The sequence below is a fragment of the Hyperolius riggenbachi genome, chromosome 4 (assembly GCF_040937935.1).
Source record: "Hyperolius riggenbachi isolate aHypRig1 chromosome 4, aHypRig1.pri, whole genome shotgun sequence".
In the NCBI taxonomy this organism is placed as follows: Eukaryota; Metazoa; Chordata; class Amphibia; order Anura; family Hyperoliidae; genus Hyperolius; species Hyperolius riggenbachi.
The window spans coordinates 244438501-244456074 of record NC_090649.1 but is presented as its reverse complement, the minus strand read 5'-3'; the positions used below and the strand labels follow the sequence as shown (position 1 = coordinate 244456074).

Below are 17574 nucleotides of genomic sequence, written 5' to 3'. Positions count from 1 at the left end.
AGGTATGGGCTGCCATATTTACATCCTTTTAACCTCCTGGGGGATACAATTATATCGCCCAGGAGGTGGCGCAGCACTATTTTTTAAAATTTTTTATTTTTTAAATCATGTAGCGAGCCCAGGGCTCGCTACATGATAGCCGCTGTTCAGCGGCATCCCCCCACCCCCTCCGATCGCCTCCGGCAATCAAAGCAAACAGGATATCCCGTTCAGAACGGGATTTCCTGTTTGGCTTCCCCCGTCGCCATGGCGACGATCGGGATGACGTCATCGACGTCAACGACGTCGTGACGTCAGAGGGAGTCCCGATCCATCCTTCAGCGCTGCCCGGCACTGATTGGCCAGGCTGCGCATGGGGTCTTGGGGGAGCGGCGCGGCACGGCGGGTAGCGGCGAATCAGCATGGAGCGACGGCGATCGGTATATACACGCAGCTAGCAAAGTGCTAGCTGCGTGCAACAAAAAAAAAAAATTATGCAAATCGGCCCACCAGGGCCTGAGAAATCCTCTGTGGCGGCTTACCCCGAGCTCAGCACGGGATTATCCCCCAGAGGGTTAAGCAATACCAGTTACCTGGCTGTGCTGTTGATCCCATGTCTCTACGACTTTTAGCCATAGACCCTGAACAAGTATGCAGCAGATCAATGTTTCTTGCATTTTTGTAAAATCTGATAAGATTAGCTACATGTTTGTTTCTGGGGTTATCTAGACACTACTGCAGCCAAATAAATCAGCAGAGCTGCCAGGCAACTGGTATTGTTTAAAAGGAAATAAATATGGCAGCCTCCATATACCTCTCGCTTCAGATTCCCTTTAAAAGGTTGGGAGAGACTAGAGAGTGAGAGCTAACTCACCTTTAAAACCTCCCACTCTGCTCCTTTCTTGCATTTGCAGGGGGCGGGGCTTAGTTCATTGGGGCCTTGAGCCATTCTGCACGTAGGTAAGGAGACAAAGTAGCCATTGGATGGAACATGTACCCTGCCGTGTCCCGCATCATGGCCAGTAGACACTTGGCGGCTGGACCGGAATCAAAAAAAGGGGTGTGACCTTCCAAGATCACAGGCCCATACAGGAGCAGGGTCCTGGTCCCAGTTGGTATCCCTGCTCCTGTGCCTATGGCTTATGGATAACACTATAGAAGACAGAACACAGAAGATGCTAAAAATTGGACTTAGTCAACTGAATGTAGTGAATTAGAATTTAGATATCTGTTGTACTGTGAATGCAGCACTGGTCATCCACAATGGAGAATATTTAGCCAGATGGCCATTCAAAAGACCAATCTCATGTCCCTTAGTAGGCATGACCCTACTAAGGGACTTGCCCCTGTGTCCCCTCCCACAACAATACCCCCCCCCCCCCCAAACCTACCGACATGGAGTTTGTTGCTAACTGATGGGGAAGGGGTGTCGTGACCTCAGGGTTGTGGACATTTTTTTTCTTTTTAAGAAACCAAAAAACTGCAGGATTGCTCTGTCTAGGAGCAGCCAGAAGCACGGGAAGGGGCTCTACCTGATCTGGCTAGGCCCCCGGATCAGGTAGTATGTTTTTTTAATGGTTTTCTAGGGTTCAGGTTCTATTTAACACTTAGAATATTAACAATTTTATAATTACTTAAAAAGGACAATTTGAAATAAAAGAAAAGTCATAAAAGAGTCAGCTATGATAATTATACCTCTGCCATTGCCAGCATAAGGATGTCATCAATTTCTTCCTCAGGCTTGCTGATAGGAAATACAGTCATCTTCTGTTTCCTCCTCTCTGCAAATTCCAGGAGTAAGGTGTGGGCCAAATTACAGTCAGTACTGTATATTAGCAACCCTGGCTGAGTAGGTGACATCCATGTCAAAGAAGCCTGAAGATCAACAACCGCATCTGCTGCATAGCTAGAAACGCCAAAATCACACAGCCTATTTAGAAAGTGACTTTATTCTTTTTTTCTTTATTCATATAGACATCCATTGTACTTTCTGTTTGTATGGCAAAAACTAAATATTGAAGTTATATAGCCCCCTTTACTTTACATTTTATCTATTAAAACATTTGTTGTAAGGCCATAATATACAGAATTTGATTCATAAGGGCTGGGGCCTACTGGAAATTCCAGATCAGTTACAAAAACACTTGCATTTTTTAGAGCAATTTTGCTACCAAAATCAGTGATTTCTGGAGTAATTTCAGGGAATGTGACAACACCAGTTGCCTGGCAGTCCTCCTGACCATGTGTCTCTAATACGTTTAGCCATAGACCCTGAATAAGCATGTAGCAGATCAGGTACTCTGACTCAGCTGACTCAGCTTTTACTGGATTAGCCATATGCTTGCTCCAGGGTTTTGACTCAGACACTACTTATGCCAGAAGATCAACAGGTCTGCCACGCAACCGGCATTGTTTACAAAGAAATAAATATGGCAGGTTTCATATCCCTCTCATCTCGGATTCCGTTTAATTAGCCTAGTTCTTTTGGAATCACTTATCATTCATAGAAAGCACACATCTGTGCTGAAACAGCTCTTGTGGGCCCCAGACCTAAGGCCTGAAGAAGATGCCCAAAATAACATACTGCTCGTGCGCCTGCACTAACACTCACCTCTATTAGGATATTTGCATTGTATAGAAATGAACCGGCGGGGGTGAGCGTTTTGACTAATTTTAGGTGGTGACCTACTGGGCGGTAATAGCAAGCAGTATTTTCCTTCGGTAGACAGCCTCCCATTACTGTGCATATTAATTCAAATAAGTGGATATGTAAATTTATTCAAAACTACTCCCACCTCGGGAGGCTCTGATCTATACAATGTAAACATCCTAATAGAGGTGAGGGTGGTTGTGTGCGCATGCGCAGGACATCATTTTGGGCACAGCAGGAGCGATAGTGGTTGTCTTTCACTCCTACACTAATCTCGTTGCAGTGGTTAAGCGACTCTTTACAAGTGTCACAACACGCGATGAAGGACAAAGGTAGATGGATTACACCACACACTGCTTCACTGGGAGGTGTCCCTTTGAAGATCGGTTGGCTCACCGATATGACGCCATCTGTTACTTTGGAGTGCAGCATTTTTCAGGTGTTAAAGAAGAAAAAAATTAAGAATAATGTTGTTATCACTCCATGTAGAATTGTAAAAAAAAATTGGAGATTTCATCACCTTCAGTACAATATCATTAAAACATTCAGAGAATCCAAAGAAATCTTAGTATGCAAGGGACAAGGCTGAAAGCCAATGTAGGATGGCTGTAATCTTTTGGCCCTCAGGCAGCACTACATTAAAAACAGACACTAATCTGTAGTAGGAACCGCTGCATGTGCTCAGGAACAGTTCTGATGTCCACTGTCTGTGAACACAGTTTGTCACTACATCCATAAGTTCAAGCTGAATTTCTACATTGCAAAGAAGAATCCATATATAAATATGACCAAAGAACAACGTCACTTTCTCCTTAATGTGTACCTGAAATCTGGATGTCTTTTTAAATAAAATTGTGTTATGTCACGTGCTCTCCTCTGTTCACTTTACTTTTACATTTATTACCATCTGTAGAATTCAGTATTTAAACATGCAGATTTTACAGAAGACATTAAAAGTATTTTTTCATTATATAATTATTTTATCCAGGTTTGCAACAGATTCAGGCCAGAGTTACAGACCCTACTCTAAAGTTAGCATTTGTATTTTTGTTAATGTAAAGTCCGGTCCACAGTGGGCGGGAATAGGAGGTGATGGTTTTCGCTGAGCAAGAGTTCAGCTTCATGTTAATATGTTTGTGGTATTTTTCAAATCACTTATTGCTTACTTACATCTTTCCCAGAGCAGCACTAACGTAATTAGATGCTGCTGGCAAGACTCTATCCAACCTCACAGCTCGCAAGACCAAAAACCTATGGAGTGCATTAAGTCCATCCATTCCATCGGGCCATTTCACCTAAAATACAACAACATTAACACCTCAATGATGCAACACATATACCACCTGTAGATATGTTTGTCTTTGCAGAGCAAATGTTGGTATTTGAAAAATGGTTAATTTATGATCACTTAGTACAATTTCATAAAAATGTCTTCCCATACTGTATCTTTAGTGTGCAACAGTGATTGATGTTGTAATTAAGCTGTTATATCAGTGCATTAAAACAATATGGATACCATCAGGTGGTGGATACCATCAAATACCTGGGAGTTCAAATATACAAAACCAATCCCAAATACTATTTATATAAAGAAATATACTACCTTATCCCCCTGGTGCAGACTCCTTGTAAGGCATGGGCACAACTCCCGCGTACAGTGGTTGGAAGAAATAATCTAGTGAAAATGGTTCTACTGCCAAAAATCTGATTGTTAATGGGTACTGGAAGCAAGCTAATGGTTTTCTGCATGATACAATAGTAAACCATTATGATTTATTGACCCAGTATTATGTCTTCTTGGTGTAATACAGCATGAAGTTCTCAGTGCTTCTCTAAAAACGTTTCACTCCAAAACACAGAGATTGGGAGCAACTTGTGACTGCTGAGAACATTGTAGGCCCCCTATGACTGATGAGAGATTAGGGACCACTTGTTACTGACAAGATATTTGGGAAGAGCTGTATGGCTGAGAGACATTTGGGGCCATCTGTGACTGATGGCAGAGACTCAAGATCACCAGATACTGCTGGTAGAGACTAGGGGCCATGTGGCACTATTGACAGAAATGGGGGCTACACTGTATCCACTACCTGATCTCTGTTGCTCTACCGCTTCTTTACGTCTGTCTTTTGGCTGCACACTCTGACTTTATGTATGGCTTCTCAGTGGCTGCATAGTGTTTAGGTAGGATCAGCAAAGCCTGCAGTGTGTATTTTGCGAACTAGGGGAAGGAGCAATGATGCAGCAGGGATCCGTTGAGTGACATAGTCCTGTCTTTTATCTCGGACTGTAGTGACATATAGTGCCCAAGTGGCACAGTTTATGGAAGACAGAGTGGCCTGGAAAGCTGATACTTTCCTACCCCCACTCCAACTAGCCCCTGGCCAGGAAAGCTGAAATGTTTGCATGGAAGCTGGTATTCATTGTATACAGGTTGAACTAGTGCAGATTCAATTAAAGTCCAGCTAAAGACTAAAAAAAAGTCTTACAACCCAGTACTCCTATTTTACAATGTGTGATTGTGATTGTCTGTGTGTGTGTGTGTGTGTACGCATCTATGTGTGTGTGGGGGGGGGAGGGGAAGGCATTCAGGCAACAGCAGGCACTTATTGTTAATCTACAGGGAGCTTAATTTGACTGGAAAAAACCTGTGTTCCTAACTTTGACATGAAATAAAGGACCCTAGGACAGTGGGGTGCCCAGTTATCCTACACTATGAAAGATTACAGTGCTGGGTCCTAAGACATGCAGGGCTGTGTGGAACTAGCCAGAAAGTGATACAGTGTGCTCCTCCCATCTCTGCCAAAAGTCACACGTCTCTGCCAGTGGTAGCAGGTCATGCTGAATCTCTGCCAGTGGTGATAAGTGCCCTCTAATCTCTGCCAGAGGGCATAAGTGGGCCTCAAATTTTACAGCAGTCACAGGGCACTTAAAAGGTTGACATGGACTAGTTGGCATATATGTGCTTCTGGCTCCAGTTGATCCTGGCGTATAACTGGTGTCACATCTGTTTGTTGATACAGTTTCTCCTGTTCACCTGTTGCTGATCCAGACCTGCTACAGATTTTGTCTGCTGATTCTACTCCTGGTGCCGTTCTAGCTGATGAACCTGTTTGCAACACTGGCTTGCTACCTGACTACTGTTCCATACTTTGCTGACCCACAACCTTACCAACTCTATGTTGCCTACATAGTCTGCCTCAGCTGCATGCAAGTTTCTGACTTGACTTGACATCAGTCACAGCTTCCCAATGCTGACTGCATATACCAGCTTATCTGCTTTTGGACTCTGATACACTTTCCAGGACTGACTATCTCTATTCCCACCTTCAGGGTTCCTGGACTGTGAGGTGCAAGAAGGCCACCCTCACTACTCTAATCTCCCACCAAGGTACATGAATGAGGGGAAGGATGATAAAAGTAGTTTTGGTACTAGTGTTTTATTAGTGTTCATAAGGCAAGATGTCCCATTGTGTCCTGTTTTAATGACAACAGCAGCTCTAATATGAGGATGGGGCATGTTACTATAAAAATAAATATGTTTAATGAAATATAATTTATCAATTGATAATAATATTAAGAATTACCTTGGTAGAATTTTCAGGCTGTTCACTTTCACAAAATGTTTTCCAAGTCAGATCTTTACCATCCCTGTACATTCGATCAAACAGGTCTCCAAACCAGTCAAAGTATGTGGCAAGAATCTTTACCAAACACAAACACAGAGTAATCATAGCATTACATGAAAGCTCAAGGAAAACAATTTTGACATTACTTTGTAAATTTTAGTGTGTATGTCTAAAATCCCCACAGCAATCGCTCTGGAATAAGTATAAGACACAGTTTAGCTTGGACATAAGGTTGCTGATGTACAGGTAACATTGTAGTATCGTCAGTGGCGTAGCTAAGGAGCTATGGGCCCCAGTACAAGTTTTGCATTGGGCCCCTCCTAAGCACTCTATACATAACAATTGATACAGCACACCAAAACCTGCCGAGGACAACCACAGGTGCAAGAAGGGGATGGGGAATAGCTTGTTAATGATTACTACCATTCAAAGCATCTATAGAAGTGATCATTACTGTACTAGCACAGGGCCACTATAGAGCTAATACTGTGGTTGTGGGAGGGCCCCGGGGGGTCCCTCTGGCCCAAGGGCCCTGGTGCGGTCGAGACCTCTGCAACCCCTATTGCTATGCCACTGAGTGTCTTCTTGCCAGTTCCTGAACAGGAATAATTAGAAATATTGTAAATATTGTTATTTTCTGTGTTACATAAATTACAATACATGTAATTGATGCAATTTCTACAGTACTTTGCAGAAAACACTGAATACAGGGCTTTAGTGTCCTTGCTAAAAGATGTACAGAGCAGCAAATGTTATCCTAATTTATTGAAGAATCAATTTACATTTGAGAAACCGATACCTGGACATTTGTGAACTGTTCTTCAATCATCCAGTCAAACGGGTTCTTTGCTTGCTGTCGGGATTCAGACACCTTACAGCCCATTCCCTGGAGCACTGCAGCACACAGCTCTGGGGAAATGATAAATTCTCTCTCCCCTGGCCTTATTCGCCCATGTGACTCTTCCACCTAGGACCAAACAGAACAGCAATGCATCCTTAAAGCAGAAGACAAGTGCATGTGATGACTTTCCCTAGTTTGAAATAAAATGATGAATCCATAACTTCATTGCAATAGGCAGGATTAGACAAATTATTTATTTTTGCATTTGTGATTGAGGCATACATCCTGAGTTGATAACATATAAATAGCCCTTAATTACACAGACTCATGAGTCCAACTTTCATGCAGCTGCTTTGGAACATTTACCACTCATCAGTGGAAGGTATGGATGTGGGTGATTCTGCGTGTACAAGACTTGTAGAGATATAGATTATCCAGTTAACTTTTGGAGATCCAGAAAAAAAGATTCTATATAGTAGGCTAAAGGAAACATAGAATTCCTTTACTGAACGGTATTTCTTTTTTTTAAATAGAAGGTAACTGCACATGATCAATTCCCCTTAACCAACACCCATCATGCAGAATTAAAAAGAGCTATGAAAATAATATTTTTTAGCCTTTGGGAGCCAGGCATGCAGCCAGCACACCTATAGCCCTAATTGACATGTAGTCATAGAGAGATAAGTTGACTACAAGTTAATTAGGGCTATAGGTGTGCTGGCTGCATGCCTGGCTCCCAAATTCTAAAAAATATGATTTTCATAGCTCTTTTTAATTCTTAAAGTGATGAATTATGGGTGTTGGTTAAGGGGAATTGATCATGTGTTTTTTTGTTTTAAAAAAGAAATACCGTTCAGTGATAACCTATATCTCATTGAAATATCCAACATGCATTTTATTGGTCTTTATCATTTATATATTTTTTAGTTAAATTATTACCTCAAATACTGTGAGTAAGGCATAGACCATCCTGTCCCTTTCTAGCAGAGACCTTGAAATGTATGAGAAGATGTTGCTTGTCAGATGAGCAACCACTCCCTTCAGTGAATACCTGGGGAAAACAGAAAGGATAAAATAGTTTTAGCTGTTTCGAGACTGCTCTATGTATAATCTACATTTGAATTTTTTATTTATTTATCATTCTTGATTGCTGCGTATCAATTTTGATAAATGTTTGTAACAGAATAATTGCCTTCATTATAATAAAAATATCCTTTAATTAGCTATCTATGTGCATCATTTACTCCTACCTTGTTTTTATATAGAATCTAATTGTTTCACATCATACAAATTACTTGGAGTAATATGTACTTTGTATAGGCAAACAGCAGAATAATATGGCACGACAATCATACTTCCACTTTTGTTAAATAGGAAAGTGGGACATCTTTTAGTGCAAGAATATCCAGAGAAGTCACACTCCACACAACATCTTTAGGTATGATGACCATTGGGAATTCATAAAAAATGAAATTTTTATACCAGCACAGATGTCTGCAAAGGCCACAAGAAAATTAGTCAACAAAAATGGGTGGCGCGACTGTTTAGAAATTTGGGCGCCAAGTTAGGCTGGTTTCACACTACAAACTGGCGGTAGCATCACACTGCCAAAAACAGGCCTTCAGGGGACACCGTGGTAGTACACAGTGTTCCCTGTCTGGCCACCAGCCAAGCAGGAAGGGAAGTGCTTGCAATCACTTCCTGCTTCGTGTATGCGGAATTGTATTGTAAAAATACCTTTCCACGCATGTCCGCCGCAACATCACAACACCAACACTTTAAAAAACCTCGCGTCGCCATAGACTAACATCACTTCCGGGCCGATGCAGATTGCCACGAGTCATGCACAGTAACGTAGTTCTGCACTAGCATTAGATTTGGCACTTCTGGCACAGCATACCACAACATGGGAAGTATGAACTTCCCCATAGAGTTTCATTAGGCTGCGGTAGCAGTGCGGCAATGTGCCACACTGCACAATGCCAGTGTGAAAGGGCCCTTAACCTCTCTGGCGGTAATCGTGAGCTATGCTCGGGCTAGCCGCCAGGAGCTCTATGCAGAGTTCTGTACGCAGCGGGGGCTTTTACTCACCTCCCTGAGGATCCAGATGTCGGTAGCCATTCTCTTTCCTGTCCTCGGAGGCTCTGAATCACTCTGGTGAGGTCGCCGACATTGATCTCACCAAAGTGTTACAGTGCCACCTGGAGGACGGAGGTAAAATTGCAACGCTGGAGCCCAGGGAGGTGGGTGAGAGAAGGGGCTGCTGCTGGCGTTCTGGCAGCATAATTGTTTCCTGATTTTAGTGTCTGAAAGCTTTTAAAAAGACCCTAATATCCTAATATCCAGAAATAATCATACCACCGGGGGGGGGGGGGGGGGGGGGGGTAATGTGCTAATGTTATTTGCAGCTGTAATGGCGCTCGGAGGCGCCAGGATAGCCGATGCACTGGAAATTGCAGTGGAGGGGCAGATAGCGACAGAAAGGGAGAAAGTTAGCATGCGAGGGACAGATAGTGGCGGCTGGAGGTAAGTCATCGGCACCATGGCTATTATGTGGTCGAACCCCAAATCAGTGGTAAAGGTTAGTGTGAGGCAGGTTAGTGCTAGGAGTAGGTGGTGTGTGTGTGTGTGTGTGTGGGGGGGGGGGGGGTGTTAGTGTGAGCGGAAGGCTACATAGAACAATAGTAGAATATCAGTAAAATCATTAGGTTGTAGACACAGACGCAAGTCCCAACCTAATGATGTCATCATAACCGATCAAACTAGAACTCAGTGGGCTCAGCAGAGAACTCTGAAGATGGTGCTTGGAAATCTGTTAACCTTTTAAAGTTTTCTATATTCCATCTACAAGACATGTCATTTCTAAATAACTAAAGGCCTGGCTACTATTTGTAAGTGTTCATTAGTGCACCATCGGAACACTGAACAGCAGTTGAGTGTATTGCAGGGTAGCAAAGAGAAAGGCACTGCTCTTCCCCAAATATTTTGATGATCTTCTTCAGAGGATACACTTGAAGCATTGCTAGGAGAAGGTTTAATGGACGGATGAAGACAAAAAATAATTTGTAGGCTTAAATAAGGAGTGATACATTTGTAGAAAGGAAAACATGCATTCCAGTAGAAGAACCTGTCCTACCAGTATGATATCAACAATAGTTTATAAGAATTAATTGATCAATTATTCGGGATGATTTAGAAATATTTTAAAGGACCACTGTAGGGATGCTGCCATGTTTTATTTTCCTTTTGTGCAATACCAGTTGCCTGGCTGTCCTGCTGATCCTCTGTCTCTAATACGTTTAGCCATAGACCCTGAACAAGGATGGAGGACATTAATGTCGGAACTGACCAGATTAGCTGCATGCTTGTTTCTGGTGATATTCAGACACTACTGAATCCACATAGATCAGCAGGGCTACCAGGCAACTGGTACTGCAAAAAAGAAAAACAAACCAAAAACAAAACATGGAAGCCTCCTTACAGTTGTCCTTTAAAGACATAAATCATCTTATTCCAAATCTTATTAGTGAGAGGGGTGACCAGATCTTTTTTTTGTCTGGCACAGCTAATATTAAACTTCAACATATTTCTGACTATAGCAAAAGTCTTGTCACAACATTACATTAACATCATGTTAGCAGTCCTACCTCCTTAATAAAGATTAGATGTCATTTTATTCTGTAAAATAAACTTGTTACTGTAGTTTTTTGATGCATACAGAGGTAAGGTAATTCTAACATTGGCTTTTTATTATCTTTAAACAGCAAAACTTAATGGTACTATTTTTGCTTATTGTTCCTTCACTATATCTGAAAGATGAAAAGGCTATAGAAAAAAAGAAAAATGAAAGAAATGAAACTATAAAAAGCAAGAAATAGAAGTGCTAAGTATGTAACTGGCTTTCTACAGGAAGTCTGTCAGAAGATGGCTCACCTCTCTGAATGTGCTACTGATATATCAAACACTTCCAGCAGCTGTTTGTAGCTGGTGTCATACATCTTGTTAAGCTGCTGAAGCCTTCTTGCAGTGTCAAACATCACAGCCCCGCGGACAGCTATCTCTCGGAAACCTTCCCTGGCATGTAACAAGTTCTCTTCCGAGGCCTCCGTCTTCATGAACCTTGGAGAGTAACCAAGATGACCCATAAAAATGTTGACATGCATTAAGAAAATTATTAAGAAACTTATTTCAGGGAGAAGTCACACCAGTCTTGAGTGATGGTTCACACTGCATCCCCTCATGTCATGCTGTAACACAAAACAATACTGGATAGGCAACAGACAATGGATCCAGGGGCGTATCTGGCTAATATAGCGCCTATGGCAAGCACTGAAATTGCGCCCCCCCCCCCCCTTCAGAGTACCCTTCTCCTCCAAAAACAGCATCTTTTCTTGCTCCGTACATGTGTTGTGGTGGCCTGTATTTTTTTAGCCTGGGATTTTGCTGAGGCTTTTTTTGGGAAATGGCTCTTCTTATTCACTCTCTGTCCTCTTTTATAACACTAAGCAAAGTGCACCCTACATAGTTAAGTAGCCATGTTCCTCAGATATCCACATTAATCTGATCTGAGGTCTGAATGAGAGGGAGCCATGGAGGCAGGCATGGTGGCACAGCATATGGGCAGGCATGGCGGTGCAGAACAGGGGTAGGAATGGCGCCCCTGGTGCTGTGGCGCCCATGGCACAAGCTATTCCTGCACCCCTCTAGATACGCCTCTGAATGGATCCACTGACTGAATCTGTAGTATAGATGGTTGTATCCTTCCACAAACTAGCTATATCCAGAGCAAGTTTTACATGATGTCCCCAGATGAATTTTACACTAGGGCTAATTCCTCCATTTTACACTAGGACTATTTCATCCCCAACACCCCTTCCTCCCAAAACCGGCTTCCCATGGACAGCAGCAGTGAAGATTGTCTCAGCAACGTATAGGGAACGGTTTATTGATGATTATTACTATGTAAAACACATATCTCCTTAATATTTACCACTATAACAGTAATGAAAAGTTGTACCATTTTCTTTAAATAGATGATGGAGTTATCACACTCGCTTGCTTTTTTAGATGTCCAGAAAACCTATTGTTTTTACACGTGGTAAATGACAAGACAGGACAACACAAATAACATTTATATCACGCTTTTCTCCTGGCGGACTCGAAGCGCCAGAGCTGCAGCCACTAGGACGCGCTCTATAGGCAGTAGCAGTGTTAGGGAGACTTGCCTAAGGTCTCTTACTGAATAGGTGCTGGCTTACTGAACAGGCAGAGCCGAGATTCGAACCCTGGTCTCCTGTGTCAGAGCCCTTAACCATTGCACTATTCAGCCTCTACATTCTTGCCTTGCAATCTGGCTCCCTTGGTTCAAAGTCATCAAATCTGGCACCGATAATGATTTGGCAATGGACCCCAGTGCATGGATTTGGCCCCAGGGCTGAAGACTACCCCCTGCATAACAGGTGTTGTGTAGTTACAGGTGGGGGAAGTCATGGGGTTAGTTGTTATATAATTGATGGCAGATGGGGCTACTGGTGGTGGGGGTCACTGCAGGGCGAGGGGTGGGAATTATGGGGAGGCTCCAATCAAAGTATTACTGTGGAGTCCATGATTTGTCAGTACACCCCTGTTTTTTTCTATATTATATAACATAAATATTATCTGAAATATAGAAGTACATACATTTCAGAGGCTTCTTCGTGTTGAAGTTTCAAGTCTCCCAGTTTCTTGGTGACAGACAGACTGAGCAGGATGGAGTCATGACTTTGCAGAGTGGCTATTATTTTGTCTTCTAAACTTGACAGTGTTACCATGTTATCAAGGCACTCCTGGAAAAAAGCAAGACCTGACAGTTAATTTCATTACTTGAATTACTTACGGTAACTAATGTCTGTATCTGATCACTGCATGTATTCTATGTTGTACTGTATGTTTGCAATGCAATCTCATCAATCACCAACACCACGGTAGAAAGCAGAGCTCTTTTCAGATTTTTTTATGACAAATACGGTGGGTTACAGAGGTAACAGGAACAGCGACAGCTCGCTGTTTCCAATAATTTTCACCCTGTGCTCAATTTCTGTTGCCTAGGTGTGGGACGGATGTACTTTTAGGCCCCTTCTACACTTGCATTGCAACTGTTCTTTGCGTTACCCTGTTTTACTGCAAATTAATGGGGCCCTTTACACTTACTGCGTTGTGCTGCGCCGGAAGTGTTCATCCTGTCACAATCCTGACGCACAGCCTGCAGCACGTTACCACAAGCGCCATGCTTAATGCATGGTGCTTAGGGTAATGGAAGTCAGTGGGCGACGCAGTAAGTGTGAATGAAGGAGCGTGGTGCGCCATGGTGCGCATGCGCGGACCTATGGGAATCCTGGTGACGTACTTCCTGTCTAGCAGGAAGTATGTCACTGAGTGGGGGCGGCACTATGCCTTTGACCCTGTTGGTGCACTCTGCCGCAGAGTCACGTTTGTCATTTTTTGTGCGTTGCGGTGGAAGAAGCAGGAGCATGGCATTGCACCGCAGAACAAAAATCAGGTGTAAAACCTGCCTAAGCTGAACCTGAGAACTTAAAAATGTATGTTGCAATCTACTTAATAGGACTAACAATAAATAACAAATCAATCTGCAGAAGTAGTAAGTAAGCAGCACATGAATACATCACCTGTTTGAGTTGTAAGTGCTCCTCTTTCAGCCTTGGCTTTTCCAGCTGTAAAAACCTGTCTAGTAGCTGCTCTATCAGCCCCTCTCTGTCCTGCTGGAAGTGCAGTGTGGTGCAGTAGGAAGCCACTTCAGGAGGAACTCTGTCAGGTGTGCAGGTGGTGTGCAAGTATAGGCGAAAATCCGGATGGCATTCCACTTCATGTTGTCCGACCTTAAATAACCATAAAACGTAGCGGACATAATACCATGTAAATAATTTATGCTCAGTAAAAGGAAGGCATAATAGCAGTTTGTTTTCAGAGGAGTATTACTACCCATGAATACTAAGGCGGTGCAACGTGTCATTTAGACAGCACATTTAAATGTTCACACACATACCATCATTTTGAATGGAACCTTGTGCTGCTGAAATTCCCCTTTGGCTTGCAGAATCCGTCTAAAGCGAATATCATGGGATATGAGGTCTATATTGCAGTAGGTCAGCAACAGGGAGCGTCCAACTGTCAGGCACGTATCCAGCTCAGTCAGAAGATCCTAAGAAAAGTTAAATCATAAAATTATTCCAATGCACTTACTGGAAAAAAGGCTAGCTTTTCTTTCAAATGAAATTTCACTTTAGTATATAAGTTTAGATCTATATATTAAAAGGCATCAGTTTTTTAGCTAGATTTTATGTGCAAAAACAAACAAAGCCACTCTACAGGGTTCCAAACAGCAAAATGCCTGATTTGTGTGTTGGAGTTTACTAATTACTTTAGGAATGTAGGAATAATTGCAATGGTTCCAGCTTTGTGCAGCAAATTTCTCATGCAGGAATATTAGATTTACTAGGGCATAGCTGACTGAATTGCCCTCACTTCCTATGGAGTGAAGAAGACTCAGAACCTCCATCAAGTCTTACTCCTTGTGGCTACTGCTCATGTAAAAATGCTTAAAATATTGCATCTGTGCACTAGTGATAAATTCAAGTGCTGGTTTACCCTCCCAGATATTTTATTGTTAGTAAAGGTGAATAGGGGATTATGGCATCACTACTGCAACTATTCCAGAGAAAAGTCACTCAAGTACCCAGGGAGGGATCTGTAAACAATGTACAGAGCTGCCAGCAGAGTGGGAACATAATTCCCTGCACAGAGTTTTCACCCAACCCTTCCCCTGTTCCCTCCTATGCACCACATAGAGGAAGTGGGCTAAGTCAGCTCTGTGTTCACAGGGGAAGACTGGCTGATGCCTCCTACTAGCTACTCCCTGCCTACCTCATGATAAGAAATGGGTGGGGTTTGGACAGCTCACAGACTGCTGTGAACAGCAAAGCTGCACCTGACATTAACTCAGGAAGTCAGGAGTCAACCAGGTAATGATAATTAGTAATATAAAAATTGTTTATGTGCAATGCACAAAACAATGTGCATTTCAGAAAAGGATATCTTCCACACACTATGCATTGAAAAGCACAAGCAAGAACTAATACAATCCTTACACATAACTCACTCAGCCAAGTCCTATCTATCTAGCCTCCAAGTGGAAGAGCCCAAATTTGGATTTAGACCAGGTTATTGGTAGAGTTCATGATATTATGATCTACGAGAGACTGTGCTAATAGAACACTGTATGCTTCAATTCACCAGAACCTGGTCCCCATGGGGGGCCAACGCTGACAATTTGGGTTTATAGTACCAATTGTTGTTTCTTGACCTAATATTAGACACTGGGTTGCACGTTGTTTTGTATGACTATGTTCCTCTGCTATGTTCTACCTACACATTTTACTCTACTACGTTTTCAATGGATTTCCCATGCTCTTTCATCTGTTGTGTCCCATGGTGTGCTGTAACTATTTGACTTTATTAAATTTCTTTTCTCATCATCTGTATGATCATTTCTTCTGTGGAGGGAATGAATACAACTTGATTATGTTTTCTCTGTTTTGCTATATCATAATATTTTTTTTTTCAACCAAAATAATACAATACAATCCATAGAAATATACCTTTGTTTTTAGTATCAAATAAGCATATTAGTTATATATGTTTTCCTTACATAATGCATGACTTCCGCTGTGTCCTCTGGTAGGTGACCTTTAATCCAGTCAATAGCCTGTCCAGTAGGATCACTCACTAAAGCCCAGGAGAGGCTAGCCATTGTATTAGTAAAGATGCATGAATTATTCAAAGCAAGCAGGTTTGTAGGCAGTCCTTTCTTTTCCAGTGTCTTCATTTCAATCTAAATGACACAACATATGGACAACATATGGCTTTAAAACAAACACATGGAAACCATATTCTCTACATGTAATCTGCTGCTGCTGCTGCAGAAAGGGAAAATGTCTGTATAGCCCTAAGCAATCACTATATGAGTTGTGATGTTTCCTTTCAGTGCAGGTCAGAGCAACACAGAAATAATATGATAGGTTTGTATAAACAAAGTCTAACGCTAACATGAATGTTGTAATGTCTAATATGCTTAATCCAAATACTTCTAGCATTCTGAAAGCATGAGGAACATTCAAGCATTTCTGGCACCTTTCAACAGTTTCCATCAAATGTTAAATATGGTATTTCTTGAGCTTAGAGCATTGGATGTATTAAATCTAGGACTGAGATGTTTGAAATGGCACATCAGATGTAATTTGTGTTATAACCACTTACAGTGGGTTGCAAAACTATTCGGCCCCCTTGAAGTTTTCCACATTTTATAACATTACTGCCACAAACATGCATCAATTTTATTGGAATTCCACGTGAAAGACCAATACAAAGTGGTGTACATGTGAGAAGTGGATCGAAAATCATACATCATTCCAAACATTTTTTACAAATAAATAACTGCAACGTGGGGTGTGCGTAATTATTCGGCCCCCTGAGTCAATACTTTGTAGAACCACCTTTTGCTGCAATTACAGCTGCCAGTCTTTTAGGGTATGTCTCTACCAGCTTTGCCAATCTAGAGACTGAAATCCTTGCCCATTCTTCTTTGCAAAACAGCTCCAGCTCAGTCAGATTAGATGGACAGCGTTTGTGAACAGCAGTTTTCAGATCTTGCCACAGATTCTCGATTGGATATAGATCTGGACTTTGACTGGGCCATTCTAACACATAGATATGTTTCGTTTTAAACCATTCCATTGTTGCCCTGGTTTTATGTTTAGGGTCATTGTCCTGCTGGAAGGTGAACCTCCGCCCCAGTCTCAAGTCTTTTGCAGTATCCAAGAGGTATTCTTCCAAGTTTGCCCTGTATTTGGCTCCATCCATCTTCCCATCAACTCTGACCAGCTTCCCTGTCCCTGCTGAAGAGATGAACCCCCGAGCATGATGCTGCCACTACCATATTTGACAGTGGGGATGGTGTGTTCAGAGTGATGTGCAGTGTTAGTTTTCTGCCACACATAGCTTTTTGCATTTTGGCCAAAAAGTCCCATTTTGGTCTCATCTGACCAGAGCACCTTCTTCCACATGGTTGCTGTGTCCCCCACATGGCTTGTGGCAAACGGCAAACGGGACTTCTTATGCTTTCTGCTAACAATGCCTTTCTTCTTGCCACTCTTCCATAAAGGCCAACTTTGTACAGTGCATGACTAATAGTTGTCCTATGGATAGAGTCTGCCACCTGAGCTGTAGATCTCTGCAGCTCGTCCAGAGTCACCATGGGCCTCTTGACTGCATTTCTGATCATGCTTTCCTTGTTCGGCCTGTGAGTTTAGGTGGATGGCCTTGTCTTGGTAGGTGTACAGTTGTGCCATACTCCTTCCATTTCTGAATGATCGCTTGAACAGTGCTCCGTGGGATGTTCAAGGCTTTGGAAATCTTTTTGA

At 42.3% G+C, this 17574-nt stretch overlaps 1 protein-coding gene across 3 annotated transcripts in view; it reads right to left on the bottom strand.

The window, feature by feature from the left end:
* The window catches only part of LOC137571837 (uncharacterized), a 330761-nt gene that overhangs the window by 32669 nt on the left and 280518 nt on the right, over positions 1-17574 (bottom strand). For 2 of the 3 annotated variants that reach the window (XM_068281532.1, XM_068281534.1), the window contains exons 86-95: positions 15804-15986; positions 14142-14297; positions 13765-13974; positions 12779-12924; positions 11033-11218; positions 8039-8150; positions 7058-7225; positions 6217-6333; positions 3800-3924; positions 1675-1885 (exon numbers count right to left, since the gene is read on the bottom strand). In XM_068281532.1, the coding sequence (XP_068137633.1) occupies positions 1675-1885; positions 3800-3924; positions 6217-6333; positions 7058-7225; positions 8039-8150; positions 11033-11218; positions 12779-12924; positions 13765-13974; positions 14142-14297; positions 15804-15986 (1614 nt within the window). The remainder of the gene's footprint in view (positions 1-1674; positions 1886-3799; positions 3925-6216; positions 6334-7057; positions 7226-8038; positions 8151-11032; positions 11219-12778; positions 12925-13764; positions 13975-14141; positions 14298-15803; positions 15987-17574) is intronic. The other variant, XM_068281533.1, reaches the window with a different exon arrangement.